At 50.6% G+C, this 21,958-nt stretch overlaps 5 protein-coding genes across 7 annotated transcripts; 3 read left to right on the plus strand and 2 right to left on the minus strand.

Moving 5' to 3' along the window:
• Window positions 1-83: 83 nt before the first annotated feature.
• On the minus strand, window positions 84-1,227 carry LOC111075053 (dehydrodolichyl diphosphate synthase complex subunit DHDDS). The gene is made up of 2 exons (XM_022368131.2): window positions 441-1,227; window positions 84-376 (listed from the first exon to the last, which is right to left on the minus strand). The coding sequence occupies exons 1-2, from the start codon at window positions 1,095-1,097 to the stop codon at window positions 122-124; spliced, it is 912 nt and encodes a 303-aa protein (XP_022223823.1). The 5' UTR covers window positions 1,098-1,227; the 3' UTR covers window positions 84-121.
• A 64-nt stretch (window positions 1,228-1,291) lies between these two features.
• LOC111075055 (40S ribosomal protein S14a) lies at window positions 1,292-3,511 on the plus strand. 2 transcript variants are annotated; one of them, XM_041592525.1, is made up of 4 exons: window positions 1,292-1,393; window positions 1,629-1,890; window positions 1,950-2,154; window positions 3,348-3,511. In XM_041592525.1, exons 2-4 carry the CDS (start codon window positions 1,654-1,656, stop codon window positions 3,359-3,361), a joined length of 456 nt encoding a protein of 151 aa, XP_041448459.1. In that variant the 5' UTR covers window positions 1,292-1,393; window positions 1,629-1,653; the 3' UTR covers window positions 3,362-3,511. The 2 variants fall into 2 exon arrangements, with proteins under 2 accessions (XP_041448459.1, XP_022223825.1); XM_022368133.2 differs by lacking the exon at window positions 3,348-3,511 and having other exon boundaries at window positions 1,293-1,393; window positions 1,950-2,297.
• LOC111075054 (40S ribosomal protein S14a-like) lies at window positions 2,426-3,511 on the plus strand. Its single transcript, XM_022368132.2, has 3 exons — window positions 2,426-2,527; window positions 2,818-3,079; window positions 3,143-3,511. Exons 2-3 carry the CDS (start codon window positions 2,843-2,845, stop codon window positions 3,359-3,361), a joined length of 456 nt encoding a protein of 151 aa, XP_022223824.1. The 5' UTR covers window positions 2,426-2,527; window positions 2,818-2,842; the 3' UTR covers window positions 3,362-3,511.
• Window positions 3,512-4,188: 677 nt separating this feature from the next.
• LOC111075025 (E3 ubiquitin-protein ligase Ubr3) lies at window positions 4,189-21,080 on the plus strand. The gene is given in 13 exon segments (XM_041592523.1): window positions 4,189-6,012; window positions 8,194-8,930; window positions 9,006-9,234; window positions 9,325-9,737; window positions 9,820-9,846; window positions 9,848-9,979; window positions 15,937-18,855; window positions 18,932-19,355; window positions 19,444-19,917; window positions 19,968-20,362; window positions 20,442-20,573; window positions 20,650-20,789; window positions 20,860-21,080. Coding segments are annotated over 13 exon segments (6,861 nt in total). The 5' UTR covers window positions 4,189-5,291; the 3' UTR covers window positions 20,978-21,080.
• LOC111075028 lies at window positions 10,267-15,531 on the minus strand. Of its 2 annotated transcripts, none has more exons than XM_022368087.2 (5): window positions 15,061-15,531; window positions 14,662-14,997; window positions 11,351-12,069; window positions 10,877-11,272; window positions 10,267-10,789 (listed from the first exon to the last, which is right to left on the minus strand). In XM_022368087.2, the coding sequence occupies exons 1-5, from the start codon at window positions 15,331-15,333 to the stop codon at window positions 10,495-10,497; spliced, it is 2,019 nt and encodes a 672-aa protein (XP_022223779.2). In that variant the 5' UTR covers window positions 15,334-15,531; the 3' UTR covers window positions 10,267-10,494. The 2 variants fall into 2 exon arrangements, with proteins under 2 accessions (XP_022223779.2, XP_022223780.2); XM_022368088.2 differs by lacking the exons at window positions 14,662-14,997; window positions 15,061-15,531 and adding exons at window positions 12,387-12,542; window positions 12,614-13,476.
• Window positions 21,081-21,958: the final 878 nt, after the last annotated feature.

Genomic DNA, 21,958 nt, shown 5'->3' on the forward strand with positions numbered 1-21,958 from the left:
AGGACCTGATTCACGGCGATAGTTACTCCCCACGTATTATCGCATCGTAGTGGCAACCTTGTTGTTCAAAATAAAAACAATACAATTTTTTTATATTTTTGATTAGTTTATATACAATTATCTAACACATTTTGCCGGATGCCCGCCGGACAAGCAGTTTCCGACGATCCTCATCCATGCTACGCAGGAACTGTTGCACCCGCTCGCTGTGGAAGTCGCTCGTTCTAGCCAACTGTGCGCTCTGAATTTGTTCCGCCCGCCTAAACTTGTCCAGCCGGTATCTGTCCCGCTGGTAGGCCAGGATGCTGGCCAAAAAGTTCCAGAACGTTATCTGCGGCCACAGGACATTGCTGAAGTACAGAACCGATCCACTGAGCTGAAAAGGTCAACCAATATTCATAGAATGCTGATGCAATAGTCAAACAGCAACAGTTACCCACCTGCCACATCATGAAGTCGCTCAGCCTGGTCTCGCCCGAGGTGCGAAAGACCAGATCCGGGCCAGGCGAGTGCCGCGTGTACATACACTCCTCCAGAAGCCGCTCGCTTATGTTGGTGCCGCTGATGGAACTATTGCTCTGCTGCAGCACCGTCTCCAGCGCCTGGGTGATCTCGTCGCGAGAGGTGTAAGAAAAGGCTACGTTCAGGAATAGCTTGTCGTTGTCCTCCGTACTCAGCATGGCAGTGGCAACGAGCTGCTGCAAGTCCAGCGGCAGCAGTCCAATGTTGCCGATCACCCGGATACGAATCCCGTGCTGGTTCAGACGATCGATCTCCTTTAGCAGCTTTGCAAACTTGTCGCGAGCCAGGTTGAACAGGCCCTCGACCTCTTCGCTGGACCGCTTGAAGTTCTCGATGCTGAAAGCAAACGTCGTCACCTCGCGTACGCCCAGGTCCAGGCACCAACGGAGGCAGTCAGCTAGCTTCGAGAAGCCACGCGTGTGTCCCTCTATCTTATCTATCTGCTGGGAGCGGGCGAATCTACGATTTCCGTCCATGACGAAGGCGACGTGTTTGGGTATGTGGCCACAGGTCCTAAGTGCCCGCATGAAAATCCTCTCCAGCCATGTATACTCGTAGTCGGCAACCCACGACATGATACTTTCGCTTTTTGTATTCTATTACTTTTCCACGGAGGGAGGCCGATGTCCAGGTTAAGACTTTATTTGCGTTGTTTTGATTTTTTTATGTCTTGTGATAATGAAAAATATCTATCGAAAGTGAGTGTTGCGGGTCATATCGATACCAAAATGTATGGATTGCGATGGTTAGATAGTGAAATGCAACCATGAGCTGGGCGGGCCATCTGCCCATACCTAAGTGGTTGAAAATCAACCCTGCATTTCTGACAGCTACGACAGCTTCCTTTTTTGATATCCGGTTCACGCAAGTGGTTCGTTTAATGTTTTGTCTATAAATTTTTTGTAAAATATTGCATTTTAAAGCCGGTTAAGGCTCAATTAATATGTGCCGGTTATGGCAGCTTAGTGGCCTTAATGGCATACCAATTCAAATTGCCCTGCATGAGCGTATTTTTTCAATTTTTGTTTTGTGAATTTTTTTTGTTTTGTTTTGTGATCTATGCCCGACCAATTTATACATATATCTGCATTCCTCTTTCCATGCAGCTACTGATTGACTTACAACTTCACAATGGCTCCCAGGAAAGCTAAAGTTCAGAAGGAGGAGGTGCAGGTGCAGCTGGGACCCCAGGTTCGCGATGGTGAAATCGTCTTCGGAGTGGCTCACATCTATGCCAGCTTCAACGACACCTTTGTGCACGTTACTGACTTGTCCGGCCGCGAAACCATTGCCCGCGTCACCGGCGGCATGAAGGTCAAGGCTGATCGCGACGAGGCTTCCCCCTACGCCGCAATGTTGGCTGCCCAGGTTAGTTTTGATCCTAAATCAAGTTCATGCCAAATCTAAGCGCGTGTTTGTCTTCCCAGGATGTGGCTGAGAAGTGCAAGACCCTCGGCATTACTGCCTTGCACATCAAGCTGCGTGCTACTGGCGGCAACAAGACCAAGACCCCCGGACCCGGTGCCCAGTCTGCACTGCGCGCTTTGGCCCGCTCGTCGATGAAGATTGGTCGCATTGAGGATGTCACACCAATTCCATCCGATTCCACCCGCAGGAAGGGCGGTCGTCGTGGTCGCCGTCTCTAAGCTGTACGAGTTCTATGGAATGTTTTTCATTGTCGAAACTATCAAAATTATGCGCTTATGTATGTAAAACAAAGATTTCCCATGCATATGTACGTTTTAATAAAGCTGGAGAACCTTATGTAAGCGGTACGTGAAGTTTTGGCACATTATTTGGGATACAAATGGGATTTTAATGTATATTTTTGGAAATGTTTACAAATTTGGCTATATTCTGGCAGGGCTGTCGAATTTTGCGCCAGCCCACCCCACCGATAGAAGTGGCAGCCCTGAAATGCAGCCCTGTTATGACAGTTCCCATTCCATCGCTGAACAGCTGTGAAGTTGTCGCTTTCTTTTTTCGTATCCGGTTCACGCATTTGGTTCGTTTGTGATTCTCTCCTACATATTTTTATAAAAATAATACGGTTTACGAACTGATCGGCATAAACGGCAATATGCAGCAACTAGTGCAAACAATTGACTATGCAAAACTGAATTTAAAACTGCCAAATTGCAATTGGGCAGGGTCGATGCCGCCAAATTATTTTGTTATATTTTTGTTATGGTGCCGTGCCGAATTGTTGTTGTTTTTTTGCTAGTGACATAGCTGCATAGTGACTTGGAGGCAGACAACTGAACTGTGTGTTTCGCATTTACTTCTCCTCAACAGCTGCTGATCGACCACACACTGCATAATGGCTCCCAGAAAGGCTAAAGTTCAGAAGGAGGAGGTGCAGGTCCAGCTGGGACCCCAGGTTCGTGATGGAGAGATCGTCTTCGGAGTGGCCCACATCTATGCCAGCTTCAACGACACCTTTGTGCACGTTACTGACTTGTCCGGCCGCGAAACCATTGCCCGCGTCACCGGCGGCATGAAGGTCAAGGCTGATCGCGACGAGGCTTCTCCCTACGCCGCTATGTTGGCTGCTCAGGTAATCCTTGCCCATAATGCAATAGAAATGCCCCTCTAACCAGCTTTTGTTTTTTCTTTTTAGGACGTTGCTGAGAAGTGCAAGCTTCTTGGGATCACTGCCCTGAACATCAAGCTACGTGCTACTGGCGGCAACAAGACCAAGACCCCCGGACCCGGTGCCCAGTCCGCACTGCGCGCTTTGGCCCGCTCGTCGATGAAGATTGGTCGCATTGAGGATGTCACACCAATTCCATCCGATTCCACCCGCAGGAAGGGCGGTCGTCGTGGTCGCCGTCTGTAAACGCCTGTACACAGCTTGTTCCACGTTGTATCCGGCTCTGGTCTTGCACGGTACCGGTACAATAGAAGAAGCAAGGCGCTGCGTTATTTTTTTATATAACTATGAATACATCTGATAATGTAGAGGAAATACAAAAAATGTGAAAAGTGAGTGCAATGCGGCATTGGAGAAGAGTCTTGGGCGGGCACTCGGTATTTGAATCTGTTTATGGCTGGGGGAGGGGAATAGAAATGCTAGACGAGGTGCATTTGGATAACCGGTAAGGTGAGGTAAGGTAACCTGCGCCAGGGTGGCATTTACCAGACATCGGCACCTTTGCTTCGATAGCAGGCGGGTTGAGCTTCGCTTCAGCTGTTTCCCTGCAAATTTTGTCATTCAGTGAACATAAAACTACCAAGAGCATTTTGTGTATAAGTTATGATGAGTTAATGGGGCTAATACTGTTAACACACAAAATAAGGCTTTTTCTAAGCCTTTTTTCTGGAAATTTTCAGTTTTTTTGTCTCTTGGAGAAACGTTGATGTTCGCGGACATCGATGTTTTCAAAGCAAATATCGATGAAACATCGATGTTTTTCGGTTGAGGTAAAAATAAAAATGGGAATCGCTAACGTATTTGTGGTGGGTTGTGTACCATCCCCGCGCCGCGGGCCCCCCCGGGTCAAATTCTGTGAAATTTAAAACGCTTGCAAAAATTTGTGTCAGTTGATGACTTAGTGGTGGCAAAAAAATCGATAGTCACCACAGAACATCGATGTTTTCCGGTAATTTTAAAAACATCGATGCATCGAAGTGTTCATCGATGATTCTCCACCTCTACCAGCAGCTCCGCATAGCATTGCAGATAAAATTCATATACATATACAAATATACAGCCTGTGGTGTGTAGGTTCGTAGATCAATTCGAAATTTGCAGTTAAAAAGGCACCTATATTAGGAAAGTTAGCAACATCAATAATACGCAATTGATAGCATCAGACACGGGGTCAGCCGTCGAGTGCAGCCAATTGATGGATAATACGAGAAAATAATCGTAATTGGCAAAAGTTCAATGCACGAATAATATATTTGGTTATATTTGTGAGTGTAGTGTGCGTGAGTGTATTGGTGCTTGATAAGTATATGTGTCGATTTCTTATTCACAAAAACTCCTCCTGGATATAGTGTCGTCGGTCGTGAAAAGTGCGTAAAATCGAAATCCTCCCACGCGACGGACCACCATCCGAGACCGAGTCGGAGACCGAGACCGAGTCCAGAGTGCGACTGCACCGCACAGCACCGGACCGTACCCGTACCCGTACTGTCCACCCCATATTCACAGGACGGACGGGATGTAGCAGGTCGGGCGAACAACGTCAAGAGAGCGCAAGCATAGAACACAGAAGGCGGAGATGTTAAGGCGGCTCGAGCTGAGCAATCCAATCCCCAAGTGACTCAAAGTCAAAGTTGTGTTCTCGTTCGGTGTGTTGTGAAATTTTCCGTAATCACTATTCTATTTCGGATTACATTCCCGTGAATCTAAACGTCTAAATTCTCAAGTGAATATATTCTAAAGTTAAAGTTTGAGTTTAAATACAACCAAAAAGAAAAGAAAAGGAAAAAAAGAATCACCGACTGCTGCTCAACGAGGCAGTGGCATAGGAAGAAGAAGAGCGGCAAAGAAAAAAAAACTTGTTTGAACAAAAAGAAAGAAAAGACAAGACCGAACAGAACGAAAAGACAAGACGGACGCAAGACGAGAAGCGCCCAAAGAAGCTGAAGCGAATCAGAATCAGAATCAGCGTGGATCTGATCTCTCTTCCTCTCTCTCTCTCTCTGTCTCTCTGGGCATCGTTTCCTAGAGAATCGCCCAAGAGTAGCGGCGTCGCCTGCGACGTCTCCAAAATACAAAACAACGTAGAATCAGAAGGTGGTGCCAAACAGGAGCAGGCATGGATGAGGATGACAACCTGTCAAATGCCGATATCAGCATCGATGAGGAGGACGACGATGGGGACAGGGCACGGGCCATGGTCCAGCCCATGGTAGACGACGACGATGATGATGACGACGACGACGATGATTCCGATGTGGACTTGTCATCGGTTTATGTGCAGCCGGCGGGCCATGTGTCCGTAGGTTTGGATGATGATAGTGCAACCGGTGCCGGAGCTGACGCCTCCGGCCGCACAATTGGGGAAGGCAGTGGCAGTGGCACAGGAACTGCCACTGCCACTGTCGGAAGAGCTAGAGCTGGCAATTCCCGTTCGCCGTTGCATGACAAGTACTCGAGTGCCCCAGCGGCGGCGGCGGCGGCTGCGTCTGCTGCGGCGGGCAGTGCAACGGCCAGTGGTAGCAGCAGCAGCTCAAATAGCAGTGGACGCTTTGGAACGGCGGGGAGTTCGGCTGCTGGAGCAGCAGCAGCTGCCGGTGAGGATGCTGGTGCCAAACCAAGCTTCTTCTTTGGAACCTCCTCGTTCAGCCTACGCAGCCGCAAAGAGGTGGCCGCCCTCATCAATACAGAGTGCTGCCGCGGCAGTCCCACACCCGATCTGGACTCCATTATGGATACGCTCTTCAATCCGGGCACGCCCATCGATAATCCCGACAATATCGAGTGGATACGCTGGCTAATCGCCGGTGGCCGCACACCGCAGGAGTTTGTCAAGATTGGTGAGTACGTGTACTCATTCGTGCGGAGACGGAGACGGCAACTGCTTCATGTCCATATCCATGTGCCAGCTGATCGGCGGCACAGCAGGCCAGTACGTTGCCCCTGAGGAGGGTTCGGGGTCCAAAGGTGTGAGTGGGATGCACGTGTACCTGCGCTGCTGTGTGCAGCATATGTACATAGTAGTGTGTGTGTGTGTTCGTGTGTGTGGCCGTGTCTGTGGTAAATAGTAAAGGGCACGCAAGGGAGTGAACAGCAAGGTAGCCAAGGTGCAAAGCAGCGTGAAGAGTGCACCACCATGGCAACAGCAAAACATACATGCATACATACAAATACATAATGTATATACCCCCCCCCCCGTTCTTCGGTTTTTAATGTTTAACAGCCCTTTTTTTTAAAAAGGTATGAAAAAAATTTTTTTTTTTTTTTTTTTTTAGGTTTTTTTTAAAATTTTATGTATATAATATATATGGATATATGCATAAACTTCCCGCCCTTATAGTGCACCCCCGCCTACTGGGGCAAAATTAGCCCAATTTAATCCCGACTAATCATCTATTTGCCAATGCCTCTCTCTTGCATTTCATTTGCTGCTGTAGAAAATTTTATTATTACTATTATAATAATTTGGTGCCAGGCTGCGTAAGTCGCCAAACTCTAGGTGGTTGTTCGCTTTTTTTTTTCTTCTTTTTTGTTTTGTTTTTTTTTGTTTGTCCCACTTGTCTGCTCACTCGCTCGCTCACGCACACACGCATTTCAATTGTATGTGTATGTGTGTGTGTGTGTATGTACACGCACAGTGGGTAACTGCAGCTTGACACCTTGTGGCCGCCGCCCGCTGCCGCCGTGTCAGCTGTTCTTGTGCAGTTTTGCCTTGCGTAATATTCTTTACCCCAGCATCAGCAACAGCAGCGGCAGCAGCAACAACAGCAGCAGGCAGCGTTGCATCTAGGCACATCCGTCCAACGTACGCACACACATACACCTATGTACATACTTGCATGGCATGCACATCTGGCCATCTGCACACCGGGCACCTCTCTGTCACCGTTTTGCTGGAGTGTTGCTCTATTTTACAATACCCTACACATGCAGCAAAAGATTAGGAACAATGGCAGCAACATTGAGCGGCGAATAAACACCGAAAGAGCATTGAAAAGGTGTCCCACCTTTTGTGTTTGTTTTCAATTGTTTTACTGGAGCACATGCGTGTGTTTGTTTGTTTGTGAATTTTAATGTCTTGTGAGATTTAATAAAATTGCAAATGTAAATGGTACATCCAGACACTTGTGGGATAACTTTAGCCCCGACTCTGACGCTGACTACCCCATGTCCGTCCAATTGCAATTGCTGTGCGTAGATTTCGACAATCCAAAATGTTATCAAAGCTGCCACTGCTTTTTGCGGTGTTTGTCATCAACATCGTGTCATCCTTATCACTCGCACGTATCTGTACATGTGTACAGCAATTGCCTGACCGTTATCGCAATTGTTTCTGCTTGCATTTTGTATGCACCTTCTTTTCGTTCCCATGGCCCCGCCCTGCACCGCACCGCACAGCACCGCCTTACACCTCCTCACGCCCTGTCACACCGTTACCTTCATTGCGCTTTCCCCGTTTTGTTTTTTTTTTTTTTGATTCATTCGGATTTCACCTGAACCCTCTGCTCTGTCCAAAAGTTCTTTTGTTTGAATAGAACGGGATGGGTATAGTGACAGTGCGTATATGTGTGCGTGTGTGTGTGTGTTTTAGTGCGGAGAGTTGCCAACTTGTCTGCCGATCGATCGATCGATCGCCATTTCGAAAATTGTCAATCAATTTTTCGCTGCGCTCGCTATTGTTTTTACTGTTGCTGCTTTCGATTGATTTCCTTCCGCATGACCTTTTCATCGGCGATGGCGAACAAGGTCCGCTACGCCCCAAAGACAACAACAAGTCACGCAACAAGCAAAGATTTTAACTAAGCAATCCGCAATGAGTGCATCATTTATTTTTGGAACCCTATCAAATCAATGGCAATAGCCAAGGCAAGAGGCAAAGGCCAACGGCAACGCCACATACAGCCGACAGCCCACAGCCCACAGGCCTTGTCGCATCATCAAACATTTACCCCCAAAACCAAAACCAAAACCAAAACCGAAATGAATAAAAAACTAAGCGATTCTTGATTTCCATTTTGCAGTGCGCAGCTATGACAACCATGCAAAGTGCGGCCTTGTGTGGGTGCCCCATGTGGTGGCCTATCGCTGCCGCACCTGCGGCATCTCGCCCTGCATGTCCATCTGTCGGGACTGCTTCAAGAAGGGCAACCATACCAATCATGACTTTAACATGTTCTTGTCGCAGGCTGGCGGTGCCTGCGACTGCGGCGACACGTCCGTGATGAAGGCCGAGGGATTCTGCAGCGATCATGGCATCAATAATCGCGTGAATCGGGATCCCGTGCCCAACAATCTGCTGGCCGTGGCGGAGGCCATTATGCCGAAGCTGCTCTTCCGCCTGTTGCAGCACTTTCGGGAGCACAGCGACACCTCGTTGCAGGTGCACGCCATGACCTCGTACTCGTGCGAGGAGTTCGCCAATATGCTGATCGATCTGAACAACATGGGCGAGATTATGCGCAAGGTGATGACGCGCACCCTGATCAATCACGAGGTGTACGCCTACTTCATGGAGACGCCCTGCCAGGATACACGCAACGGACGCTTCCTGAAGGCGAATCGCGAAAAGTACGAGGATGCAGTCAATCGGTTCCCCAATCCGGAGCCACCCGACGAGTACCGTGACCTGCCGGCGCTCTGCGAAAAGCTTGTGCACACCACACTACTCGAGGAATTCATATTCTGGACATTCAAGTTTGAGTTCCCCCAGACGCTCGTCTGCTTTCTGCTCAATATGCTACCCGACCAGGACTACAAAGTGAGTGGAGAGTAACGAGTAACGCTTGCTGGATGCATTGATTAACATTCTTTTTGTTTTCTTGTCGATTTAAAGGAGCATTTGACCCGCACCTTTGTCATGCACTACAGCCGAATTCCGTCCGTGCTGGAGATGTCACGCGACCCGGACACGCTCAGCAACCGTGTGGTCCACATGAGCGTCCAGCTCTTCTCCAACGAGAGCCTAGCCCTCAAGATGGTCAACGAACTGTCGCTGCTGCATGTCATGATCATTAGCCTGAAGCTGATGATGTCCAAGATTCTCATCCAGAATACACTGCACGGTAAGGAGAGCGGTGCCCACTGCGGAGGGAGCACAACCATTCAACTATAACTGTAACTGTAACTGTATGTTGTATCTTTTGATTTGGTAGATCCCGGCAAAAACTTTCACTTTGTCATCGATTGTACGCGCCAGGTGATGAAGGATCATTGCTATTGGCCGCTTGTCTCGGACTTCAATAACGTGCTATCGCACGAATCGGTGGCATTGGTCTTTCTGCGGGACGACAACCTCATCGATATGTGGTTTCAGTTCCTCCAAATGCTGCAGGGCATGAATGTGAATGTGCGGGAAACGGCCTCCCATGTGGAATTCGAACCGAATAGCTACTATGCGGCCTTCTCATGCGAACTGGAGGCCAGCGCCTATCCCATGTGGTCGATCATATCCCATCTGCAGGACGGCACCCATGCCCATCTGGCCAAAAAGATCATCAACTATTGTGTGACGACGCTGCACGAGTGGCTCGATTCGATATACTTTATGGAGGCCAGACTCTCAATGGTGCGTTTTCTGGCTGATCTACTGCTCTTCGGCTTTCAGATACTTTTTCATGCTTCTCTTAATTGTTTTTTCTTTTTTGCAGGAGGAAATGATGCAGGCCTCATTCCATTTTCCCGCTACATAGGTATCTGGCCGCATTTGTCTGTCAGGCGGTCACCAAAATGGGCATACCCCTGAGCGAAGTGCTGCCCTCGCGTCCGTATCTCTTGCCGTTATTGATGATCCATCCGCTGCGTGTTCAGGTGAGTTTTTTTTTTTTTTTTGATTACAGTATTTGCGTTTTTGGCGGGGTTTTGACCCCGCAGCTGAGCCAGTCACCGTTGATTTAATCCAAAGCACAATATACACAGTTTTTGGGCACACAAATCGTTTCCAAGAAACCAAATATAATATATATGCTACACAGCAAATTGTTGCTCGGAACGAGACAAAAGATTACCGTAGTACCGCGGACAAATTTATTTGCAATTTATTCCGGTATCCCTTCTATCCCCATTGTCTTTGCTAGCACATTGGTTGGCAGGTTTCGTGGCTTGTTTTGTTCTCTTTATTTATGGCTAATTCCAATATTATTTAGTTTATATTCTCTGGTGTCTGATTCGAATCCTCACACTACTAGGACTACACAAAATTAATTGCAAAAGGTATATTTTGTGGGGTAGAGGGGAGGGTAGTAGTTAGGTAGGTTGTACAACTAAGAAAGCTATGGAAATATGTGATCCGAACCGATCCGATCCGATCTGCTTAGAGTCATCCCCTAATATTTGTTCTTGGGCACCTGGACATGGGGCGTAAAGTCATAGGTGATGATCTTGGGCCCCAGGAAGCCGCCATAGCCGTTGCGACCCTTGTAGTAGATGCCAATACCCGACAGCGGCACTGGAGGATTCGATATCACATCCTGAACATCCATGAACGGCACTGTGCTTTGGGCCGCATCCTTATCCAGGTCCGTGTTGGTGAACTCGATATACTGGTTGTGGCGTGACTGAGGTATCGAGTAGGTGATGGTACGAGTGGATACGTCCGCATTCGAAAGGCTCACTTTTTCCCTGCACAGCACAGCACAGCACAGAAGAGACAGAGAGAGAGAGAGATGTTAGATGTTGCTCAAGAATTCGGATACCTTGGAGACTCACCTGCGCGTCTTGCTGTCACCGCTGACATCGGTGTTGTCGTTGGACTTCCAGTAGCTGTTCACCTCCGGCTGCTGTAGCTGGCCCGTCTTGAAATCGAATTCGCTGTAGCATGCCTCCAGATTTAGATGGGCCCCAACCACACGAAAACGCACGCCCGTTACCACAAAGCTATTGTCATCCGTGTTGACATCGTCCAGATCAATGGAGCGGCTCTCATAGCTGAGCGTGTGATAGTCGGTGCCCTTCTTCACGTCCCTGTCAAAGATGTTATAATTCTCCACGGGCTTCCACGACAGTGTCGTGTGATTGATGCCGCCGCGCGGCAATAGCTCTCCCTCCTGTATCTGCAGATGGAAGATTCGATTCTTCTTCACAAAACGCAGTCCAGTCACGACCCTAGAAAAGTACATCAAATGGGGGGTTAGTTAAGCTTTGAACCACCCTCCACACCTCGTAGATGGGATCTCTGCTCACCTGTTGCGCTTCACATCGGACACGGCCTCGCGCAGATTGAAGAAACGATCGGACTTGAGACCCTGCTCGTCGCACATGCAGAAGCAGTAGCTGCAATGCCAGAAGAGGTAGCGCCACCAGCTGTCCACTTTGGTTGTGCCGCGCACACAATTCGAACGCTTGCCCAGCGTTCGTCCGTTCTCGTACTCGATGTACTCGTACCGCCTGGTGCTGTTCTTGGATGAGGGGCACACCCACATGTCCGAATCGACAAACTGGCAGTTGTACAAACGTCCCGAGCACTTGGGCTGACGGGCGCAGTAGAGATCCTTGAAGCAGCCTTCGCTGCGTGTCGACTGGTAGAAGGAGCAGGTCTCGCGGCATGTCTCCTCATTGTTCAGATCCACCTCGTTCTCGATGTAGCCCTGAAGCAAGCGCGTCACCTCGTCGTAGGTGACGCCAGCCACATGCTTCTTGGGATCACAGCGCCAAACAATGCGATCGGCCCGCGTCATCACATCCTTGAGCAGCTTCAGTGTTCGCTCCGTGCGTCGCTCATAGTCGGTGCGCATCAGTTCGGCCTCCTGTGTGAAATTTCCCTTGCCATAGACGCGCAGCATCATCCACGAGAACTCCATCATGGTGTAGGCCTTCAGTTCGGTCAGAGCGATGTCCGCATAAAGTGAATACACAAACTGTTGCGCCGATTGCTGGGTGTTGCATATTTCGTTTGTGGAGGCCTGTAAAATTGAATGGAAAAAATGCAAACATCCATTTGGTTATCCATTTACTCGAAACGACATCAATAGCCCCCAAGCCCAGCCCTGCCATCTGTTTCTGCGGCCTAACCATTAACCAACCGTGAGGCGAGCGTGCTCCCCCCCTATCGATTACGGAACACCTAATCAGCTCACACATCTGGCTGTAAAATTGTTGAAATAACATGCCAATTATCGGAATGCACCACCACCGAACGGACCCTGGTACCCGGTGGCACCTACAGTGTACATGAAGATTGTGATAAAGGGAGTACTGACTGACTATCTGACTGACTAACCACCATGGCTCTGTAGTAGAGTGTTTGCTGGACCATCACACGGTGTATCTCCTGCAGGATGCGTGCAGTATTACTCTCGCGAAAAACATTTTGGGCTAGTTCGAGAATATCACGCTCCTCCAGCTGGGCACTGTTGTTCTGCTTCGACAATGTCTCCTGTGGGTACCAAAAAGGGAAGTTAGCTTTTCATCTGACGTGTGTGTTTTTATCTGTAAGTCGTCTTGTACCTTATACTCGTCAAACAGTTGGCCTATATGCTCCAGTTCTCGCTCCAGAACCGACCATTCGTAGTGTTTAAGGATCTCATAGCGCTGCACCTCAAAGGAGTGATCCATGAAGGGTTTCGCATTGAAATCGCGATGCGAGACAAAGATCTTGCGCAGCTGCGTTTCCTTGTTGTTCTGGCTGTTGGCCGTCTTCTCCAGATACTCCCAGAGATCCCGCTCCAGGCTTATGTACTCGGTGCGCAGGGCATCCACCTGCAGCATGGGTGTGCGTTTTAGGCTGACGACTCCCCCCAGTGTGGCCAGGGCTAGCAATATAACGAAAACGACCACATCCATGGCTCTGTGGCCCTGGACAGCTGCCGACGCCGCTGCCGCCATCTTGGTTCGTCGGTTCTGTGCTGTGATTTGCTGATAGCAGCAAATAGGGGGATTTCCTCGACTCTTATTTTTATATATATTTCTTTTTTTCACAATTTCCTCACACTCTGCGTGGAAGGCAGGAAGCCAGTTCCGTTGCACTGATTGCCAGTGTTTCCTGCTGGACACTACTCTGCTTGTCTCTTGTCACTTGTGAGTCTCTCCGGCCAGCTTCGCACTGGATTCGAGTCTCGCTTTAAGACAAAGACTGTATTAGGCTTTTATAGCTGCGATTTGTCGTGTTGTGTGTGTTGTTTGCTGGAATGTGGGCAGCAGCAGCAGTGCAGGCACATTTGCAGTTGTTTTGTTTTTTTTTTCCCCAAAACAAAGCGAATAAATGTGTGCTCGCACTTTTTGCGATTTATTTTAATTCGCTCACTTTTTTTCGGTGTTATGTTCTGAGTAGTGCTGGTGCTGTCGTTGTTCTGCTACTGTAATTTTTCAGTTTCTGTTTTAAAGCGCTCCGCTCTCGAGCTCCGCTCCCAATGCATGTGTGTGTGTGTGTGTGTGCTTGCTCGTTTGCGAGTGCTCGTGCTCGCTTGCTGGCTCGTATTGATAGGTCGTGTACGTTTTAAAATCGCTGACTGAAGCTCTTTCTGTATTGTTGTTGGTGTTTTTGGTTTCTTGCCAGACGATGGGAAGCATAAACACACACGCCCGCATACATTGACAGCGCTTGGTGTATGTATGGGTGAGCGAGCGTCCGCAATCTCAGTGTAAATTCGTGCCACAAAAAAATTGAGCAAAATCGTTTGATTCTTATTCGGTTGAGAAGACTGTTCCCATACGCTACATTTGAATCAGTTTTCGTTTCCCCTACGATCACATGCAATAATCCCAGTCGATAGTTAGAAAGTGGGTTTTAGTGACGTGACGTCACACCATCTAATTGGCATGGACAACAGCTGTGCGCTCTCTCAGGTGCAAGCAGTGTGCTCTGCTCTGTGCTCTCTCAGGTCTTGTACTGCAGTGCGTAAGCTCTCCCACAGCGCTCGTTTTCCTCTCTCTCTCTCTCTCTCGATATATCCATCTTTGTCTGACGCAGTGCAAACAAAGAGTTGCTCTGCATGGGGGCGGCGCTGCTGCAATGCCCTCTGTTGTTTGTTGTTGTCATCTTGTTTGTTTGTTGCCTTGTGTTTGTGCAGTCTTTGTTGACACCAGACCTTTGACCTCTTTGTGCGTATACATACACACACACACACAAAGAATAAAGAGGGCCGAGAATGTGCAATGATTTTGGCGAGCCAGTTTTTTGGACAGCAAAATAAATGAATAAAATGCGCAAGTTTTCACAGCTTTCAACTTTGTCTTGGCTCTGGCAACCGTTATGACAAAGCCGAAGATGACTAATCCGGCGGCGCGGACTTTCTTTTGCCCAGCCGAAAGTCGATAATGAAGAGGGATTGGATCCAGAGAATACGGAATGGCATACACAAGCATATCGTCGTGACGAAGGCACAACCGGAAAGTCGAGTTTAGTTCAGGGGACCCAGACGCCCGCCCAATTCTGGGAATCAACTCTTAGCCTAATGCGCGCGTATGAATCATGTAGGAAACGAATCTACTCTCGAGATTGATGCCTGGAAATTCATTCATACATACTATCAGTGACTAGGAAGAGTTGTTGTTACCTCATAGCTGGTCGCCAGATGGGCGAGCAGGCTGCTGCTGCTGCTGCTGGTGCCCGTCGTGTTTGCCTTTTCTTCGCTGCCGAAGAGTATGAGATGCAGGCGGTCCATTAGGTGGTGCACCGAATGGGCATTCGGGGAGACTGTCCACTCGGCGAAAGTGATAAGGGTGGACATTTCGAGTTTGTCCTTGTGGGCCTCGTATTTCTGCATCTGCTGGTAGCGCGACGAGATCCTGTTCACAGTGTCCCCGATGTCGTTCATCTTGGCCAGGATGGGGCCATTCAGATTCATGTGGCTGGTCACCGTATCTATGGCCAGGGCCACATACTCGGCGTGCTGAAAGTGGTCGGATGGTGGGTTACTGTACGCTGATGAGTGACTAATCCCTCTGTGTATTACTTGCTCCTCGGTCTGGTCTATCTGCCGGGTGACCTCTTTAAGGCGCTGCAGCACCTTTCGCTGCTTTTCGCGCATCAGTGGAAAGTCTATGTTGGCCGCCAAAGGCGAGGCCTGTACAATGTCCCAGGCCTTCAGTATGCCCGAAGACACCTCCTTGACCACGTGTATGATGTCGAGCACATCCTCGATCAGGGCCGTTGTTGGGGCGGGCTGCTGGAGTGTTACCAGCAAGGCCAGAAACAGGGAAATCCACCGTTTCATTGCTGTTGGCATCTTGATTTTGGCAGGTGAGGTGTGGGCTGAGCTGCTGCGTGTGTGGGGTTCAGGCGTGTGTGCGCTTAAAGATTATTATATTGAGATTGACTATACGAAATTTTTCCATAAACCGAGACACGGGCACGGAGTGGAACGGAACACACACGCGCACGCGACTGCACCCGTTGAAATTTAAAAAACGAATGCGGGATGCCGGACACCACAACAACAGACAGCAGAGATGCTCTCGCTGCTGATGCCTGATACTAACTTGGATTGGATTGATTGATTAAAATACACGCACGCATACAGACGGGCACGAGACAGTTTTAATGCTCATTTACACGGTCCGTGTGTGTGTGTGCTGTTTGTTGCTGTTGCCTTTGTTGTGTGTTTCTCTTTCGGTTTACAGTTTACAGTTCTTTCTGCTTGCCAAGCATAGGTCGCAGCATAAGTGTGAGCGAGCTAGCAATATGTATGCTCGAATTGGGCTGTTAGAGTTGCTTTCTAGCTCGTTTCGATAGCTGATAGGCGGCTTTGTCATCGATATCGCACATTGAACGATATCTGCGTTATTTTCAAAATACTAATTTTTATTTTCTTTTTATTGTCTTTTTGCAGAGCTTCTTCTATGAAATTTTGGCTGGCAAATGGGTGCGGAATGGCCTTCAGATCAAGGGCCAGGCCATGACCTACATACAGGCCAACTTCTGCAACTCGATGGCTGACATGGACCTGTTTTTTCTACAGATCTGCGCCACAAATCTGCCGCAGTACTTTTTCCTGCAGAACACCATCGAGCTGTTCGATGTGGGCCAGTGGCTGGAGACGGCACCGCTGAAGCAGCCCCAAAAGGCGGAGCAGTCCTCCATGCTGGAGGGCTTCCTCACATTCCTTGCCACCCTGGTCACGAGTCGCACCAATCTGGGCAACGATGAGGCTACCCAGTGCATCATCGAGATCAGCGCCCTGCTGGCCACCGAGAACAAGACACACTCGCAGCTGCTCGAGCTGATGCCGGAACGGTCGGGCAATGTCCACACCAAGAACTTTGAGACGTTCCTCAAGAAGCTGTCGGTGTACAAGGCGCCCTCGAGTGGGTCCGAGAATCTCGAGCAGGGCCTCTTCACACCCATCGACGAGGTGTGGGAGAAGTACTATGATCCGCTGCACGTCCTCCTGCGGGCCGTGCATCGTCGCGACTTTCAGTCCTCGCTGGATCGCTTCACCAACTATGTCAAGTCGAAGGAGAAGATGCCCGCCAGTGGCAATCTGTGGCCGCCGTTCCGCCTGCCACAGGCCCTGCCCACGACCAGCTCCTTCACCGATCCCTGCCGCATACTGAACTCGCGCGTCTTCCACTCCACCATCCTCTCGATCTTCTTCCGGGCCGTGCACACGCGCGATGTCTCCGAGCACCTGCTGGCCCTGGCCGTCTTTCTGCTGGAGATGGCCGTGGAGACGAGCAGCGATGTCAGCGACAGCCCGCCGGCAGCTGCGGCCGCCATGGTGGAGTGCACTGGCGGCGGCGGTGGCGGTGGGGGATACCATCACGGCTACAACCAGGGCAGGCAGGAGCCGCCGCGACTGTTCCAGTGCTATCCCACGGACAATCTCAGCTGCAATCTGCGGCACGTGGTCAACAAGCTGTCGCTGAAGTCGCGCGATCCGCAGGTGATCGGCTCCAGCTACCGCTCCAATCCGTTCTACTCCGATCTGGAGTTTGACGTGGATCCGGACTCGGAGATGGGCATGCGGATGATTGGACAGTTGGAGTCCGATGGCGATGAGGCGGCTGGCGGTGGCGCACCGGGTGCAGGAGCAGGCGCGGGAGCGGCACTTGGAGCGGGTGCCATGACTGTGGCCCGCAGGAGCATGTCGCAGGCTCTGGTGCCGATGCGAATGCCCGGCATGGAAGTGGCCCTACCACCCGATCTGTCCGTGGTGCCGGAGACGGGAGTGATCATCCGGCAGGACAGTAACGAGGACGACCTGCTGCGTGACCGGGATACAGCCATGGATCTGGGTCCGGCCGCCCTCGACTTTCACTTTCCCATGCAACAGATCACGCTGCCCGAGAGCGGCATGGAGGTGGCCATACGACGCGATCTCCTGCTGGCCGAGAGCAACCATGTGGCTGGTGGAGCAGGAGTGGGCGCTGGTATTGGCATCGGCACCGGACCCCCGGCGCTGGCCGCGCCCAGCGAGATGTTCTCCCCGACAACGCCCACCGGCAGCGGTATGCTGCTGCCGTTCCAGCGCGTCCAACCAGTGGCCGTGCCGAGCAGCGGCAACATGGACATTGTGCCCTCGAACGCCCTCGGCATGGGCAGCTTTGCCGGCAGCGGACGGCGCATGAACTACGACGCCGCTGGGACGCGCAAGCGGTCCGTCGACATAGCCATTGGGGGCAACAATAAGGACGACCTGCACATGGACGAGAGCATATTGTCGCTGCTGCTGAAGCTGCACTCGCAGCTGAGCGGCACCCTTGACAGCTTTTCGCTTAGCGATGGTGAGGACTGTGCGGCAACGGCATCGTCATCGGATCCACAGTCGATGGACGTGGACTGTAATGAGGCGAGCACATCGACGGCCGCGGCAGCTGCCGAGAGCACGGCCCTGGCCGAACGTCATGGACGGGGGCGACGCAACTACACGAACATCCATGTGTCCGCATCGCGGATCGGCGATGGGCCCTTCTTTATTGGGAATTTGCTGCGCAAGATTGCCAAAAAGGACGAGCTGTGCGCGGTGAGCATTGACGAGATAAGGGCCCGCCTTTGGCCCAATCAGCGCGAGAAGCAGGCGGAGGCGCGGGCGCGGGAGAGCAAGGAGAAGGAGGAGCGCAGGAAGAAGGCGCGTGAGCGCCAGCAAAAGATGATGCAGGACTTTGCCAACAAGCAGAAACAGTTCATGCAGTCGGCGGCAGCGGCGGCCAATAACATGGACAACGGCCTGGAGGATGACGACGATGAGGATCTGTACGAGGAGCAGCCACGCGAGAAGGAATACGACTGCATCATCTGCAACTGCACCACGCCCAGCACTGAAACCAATCCAATTGGCCTGGTGGTTCTGGTCGAATCCAGCGGCATCGTTGGCCATCGTCGACGCATCGCAGAGCGTCTGCCGCTGCCCCTTGACGCTGGTGAAGAGCAACGGCTGGCCCGCAGCACCCGCCTGGCCTCCGAGTTCAGCCGCCGCACCGAGCTGCTTAGCTTGAAGTTTGGCGACGAGTCCTGGTATCTGTCCAACAATATGGCCTACGACAACGGCGTCCATGTGCAGTCGTGCGGCCACCATGTGCATCTGAGCTGCCTGGAGGCGTACCTCAAGACGTTGTACACCACCCAGCGGCAGCCGGTGCAGGATCGGGGCGAGTTCTACTGCCCGGTGTGTCGGCAATTGTCGAATTCGGTGCTGCCACTGAGTCCGCAGCTGGACAGGCCGACGCATCTGGTCAGGTCGGGCAATCAGCCGTTCGAGCAGCTGGTCGCCGATCTCTCGGATCTGATCAAGGAGAACGAAACGATGCCGGTAAGGAGCAAACTCCCAATATCATTTATCGTCTCATTCTTATTCTCAATTTTTGTTTGTCTCCACGCACGCACAGCCATCGACAAAACTGACAGAGGCCATGGGCCATGCCATGGAGGTGATGACAAACATTTCGCAGCGAAAGGTGAAATGCGCCTCCATCACGTTCCGCAAGCTGTTCATCTTTGTGACATCGATAGCGCGCACCAATCTGGAGGCGGAGATCATTCAGCGCGGCGGCTCACTGTGCACATCGAATGCGACACGATACAAGCCGAAGAGGGACTGCATTGTGCCGCTGTTGCATGTGCTGTCGGTGCATGTGCGCGTCCTGGTCGAATGGCCGCTGTGGAGTAGCTGGGCCTCGCTTGCGGGACTGCCCGTGAGCGATGCGGAACCTCTGCCGGCCCATTGTCAGGAGCTGATACCTAGTCTGCTGGCGGATCCCATTGCACTGCTACTCAAGTTTATACTCTTGGCACCGCTGCACTTGGATCAGGGTAAGTATTTTTTGTTTGTTTTGTTTTGTTTTCCCAAGCGAGAACGGTGGCTCATCTTTTGTTGCTTTTCTACCCCCCCCCCCAATAGATTACTTCACCTGCATGGTGAAGGTGATGTACAATTTGTTGTACTACCAAATTGTCGTCCAGCTGTGCGTCACCCTGACGGATCTCGAGTGTGATTTCATTCTGGCCCTGTATGGCAGCACTGGGAGTAGCAACAGCACCAGTGCCAGTGCCAACGCCACGGCCAGCAGCCAGTCAACGGAGGCAACAGCGGAGGCCACTGCAGCGATTGTCAGCTCGAGCGTCTCCGCTGGCCCTGTGCCCAGCACGTCCACGTCCTACAATCGCCGCAGCAGCTCGAGCCGTTTCAGTGGCCATCAGCAGCAGAGCGCCGCCCAACTGGGACGGGCCATGGCACTGGTGTTGGGCGAGACCGATTGTTTGATCAATCTGCGACGCGACAGCATAGCCAGCACTTCTGCGGCAGCGAGCAGCAGCAGCAGCACTAGCAGCACCAGTGCGCACGCCAACAGCAGTTGCAGCAGCAGCAGCAGCAGCAGAGCAGCGGGGGGGGCGGCGGCGGTGGCGGCCCGGGAACAAGCGGAGCGTCAGCATCATCGTGCGATGTGAATTTAAAATCGATGGAGTTGCAGCTGCAGTCGCTGTGTCTGCCATTCCTGCGGGTAGCGGCCCTGCTGCGTCAGCATCTGTATCGCCACGAGATGCCAGAGATATCGGCGCCGGGCTTGGAGTTTGTGCGTCTGGTTTACTACCTGGAACTGGTCACCGATTCAATGGACTGGGACTGCTTTAATGCCAGCAAAGGCCTATGCTTCATACCGGGCACCGAGCACACACTGCCCCAGTTCTGGTGCAAACAGCTGCGGGAGGTGCGACCGCCATCGGACACCATACGCGAGCTGGTGCTGATCAATCAGCATTCGCTGTGGCAGCAGCCGCGACTGCTGGAGCTGCCACGCGAGTACGAGCGTCTGTTCACGGTACGCAGCACTGCACAGCACTGCACCATACATTGGACATTGTATCATCACTAATCATGTGTTATATTTTTCGTTGCAGTACTATCACGAGCGGCCCTGCCTCAATTGCTACAAAGTTCCAAAGGAAAGCTCCATTTGCCTGCTGTGCGGGACGATTGTGTGCCTCAAGCAGAACTGCTGTGCGGAGAACGATTGCTGTGAGGCAGTACGGGTGAGTTGAGTTTACGGCTGTTTATGCGCCAGCACAAAGCACAAGCACTAATTGTACCGTGTGTGTCCCTTCTTAGCACACGCTGTCCTGTGGCGGCGGCATTGGCATCTTCCTGGTGGTCACATCCACGTACATCATTGTCATACGTGGTCGCCGCGCTTGCCTCTGGGGATCGCTCTATCTGGATGACTTTGACGAGGAGGATCGCGATCTCAAGTGAGTTGAATTTTGGCTGCACCGTGAGATTGATTTCAAATTCGTGTGCCTGCTTCTTTCCGCTGTTTAGGCGCGGCAAACCATTGTATCTGAGCCAGGATCGATTCAATTTGCTGGAGTCGCAGTGGCTCTCGCATAAGTTTGCTCACACAAAACACACCTGGGTGTTTCATCGCGATCTCTTGTGAAATATGGAAGATTTACTGCGCAGCATACAGGAGCTGGTTGGCCAGATCTAGCGAGGGAAAACAACAAAAGCAAACCAAGCCAAGTTTAAGCAAGTTTCCCGTTTCCTGTCTCCTGTTTGCTGACACAGCTCCACGCCTAGTCGTCCATCACCAGTCAACAAAGCCCCAAAAGCCTCCGACCCAAAACCCAAACCCAAACCGATCTGATTCGATGCGCCAAAACCCCAATTAGGCTTCTCCTCTACAAAATGTCTCTACTTAACCCAAAACCCCGCTTACCACCAACCCCACCCCCACCCCCTTACGTTTAAGATACTAAAGCTCGTTATGTGCAGATTTTCCAAATTGTGAACGGTGGAGGAGGAGGAGGAGAAGAGTGCACCCAACACAGACTATATATATATATAATCTTACTATATTATATATATTGGATGCGAGCATCACATGACAGCATCTAGTTCTGGCACCGCACATAGAAAAAAAAAAGAAGAAAACATAAAAATCCGCCTCCCCCGCCACAGCATAGGGCAAGCAAAAATCAATGATATTATCTATATACATATATATATATAACATATATATAAACATATATACCCATATATATATATAATAAGATACAAGTAATTAGTTATCAATGCAAATGACATATGTTGTAAAATGTAACTGTTTATGGGCTGCAGGTCCAAAAATTAAATGGATAAGCACACAAACACGATCACGATTACGCCTATATATATATATATATATGTATGTATGATTGCATATGTATGTATGTACGAGTTAATCTGCCTGTTAACGAACGCACCACAACACACCACACACCGCATTAATTGTATGTGAATCTCTGGAGCCAGATCTAAGAAAATATTTAATATATTCGAATAATATGCCTATATTCATACATACATATATATATGTATATATATATATATATATCTATATGTTTCGTGTTCTACCTATGGAAAACAGCCTTAAGTCTTA

The sequence above is a fragment of the Drosophila obscura genome, unplaced genomic scaffold, assembly GCF_018151105.1.
Source record: "Drosophila obscura isolate BZ-5 IFL unplaced genomic scaffold, ASM1815110v1 contig_18, whole genome shotgun sequence".
Classification (NCBI taxonomy): Eukaryota; Metazoa; Arthropoda; class Insecta; order Diptera; family Drosophilidae; genus Drosophila; species Drosophila obscura.

What these genes read in the sequence shown, in the direction of transcription:
- LOC111075053 (XM_022368131.2), bottom strand. Translation starts at nt 1,097, where the DNA reads ATGTCGTGGGTTGCCGACTACGAGTATACATGGCTGGAGAGGATTTTC. An exon ending in GCGACTTCATGATGTGGCAG is followed by an intron (nt 377 to 440) that starts GTGGGTAACTGT and finishes TGACCTTTTCAG; the next exon opens with CTCAGTGGATCGGTTCTGTA.
- LOC111075055 (XM_041592525.1), top strand. Translation starts at nt 1,654, where the DNA reads ATGGCTCCCAGGAAAGCTAAAGTTCAGAAGGAGGAGGTGCAGGTGCAG. An exon ending in CCGCAATGTTGGCTGCCCAG is followed by an intron (nt 1,891 to 1,949) that starts GTTAGTTTTGAT and finishes TTGTCTTCCCAG; the next exon opens with GATGTGGCTGAGAAGTGCAA.
- LOC111075054 (XM_022368132.2), top strand. Translation starts at nt 2,843, where the DNA reads ATGGCTCCCAGAAAGGCTAAAGTTCAGAAGGAGGAGGTGCAGGTCCAG. An exon ending in CCGCTATGTTGGCTGCTCAG is followed by an intron (nt 3,080 to 3,142) that starts GTAATCCTTGCC and finishes TTTTCTTTTTAG; the next exon opens with GACGTTGCTGAGAAGTGCAA.
- LOC111075028 (XM_022368087.2), bottom strand. Translation starts at nt 15,333, where the DNA reads ATGCCAACAGCAATGAAACGGTGGATTTCCCTGTTTCTGGCCTTGCTG. An exon ending in ATCTGGCGACCAGCTATGAG is followed by an intron (nt 12,070 to 14,661) that starts GTAACAACAACT and finishes TCAATTTTACAG; the next exon opens with GCCTCCACAAACGAAATATG. An exon ending in TCCGATGTGAAGCGCAACAG is followed by an intron (nt 11,273 to 11,350) that starts GTGAGCAGAGAT and finishes GTACTTTTCTAG; the next exon opens with GGTCGTGACTGGACTGCGTT.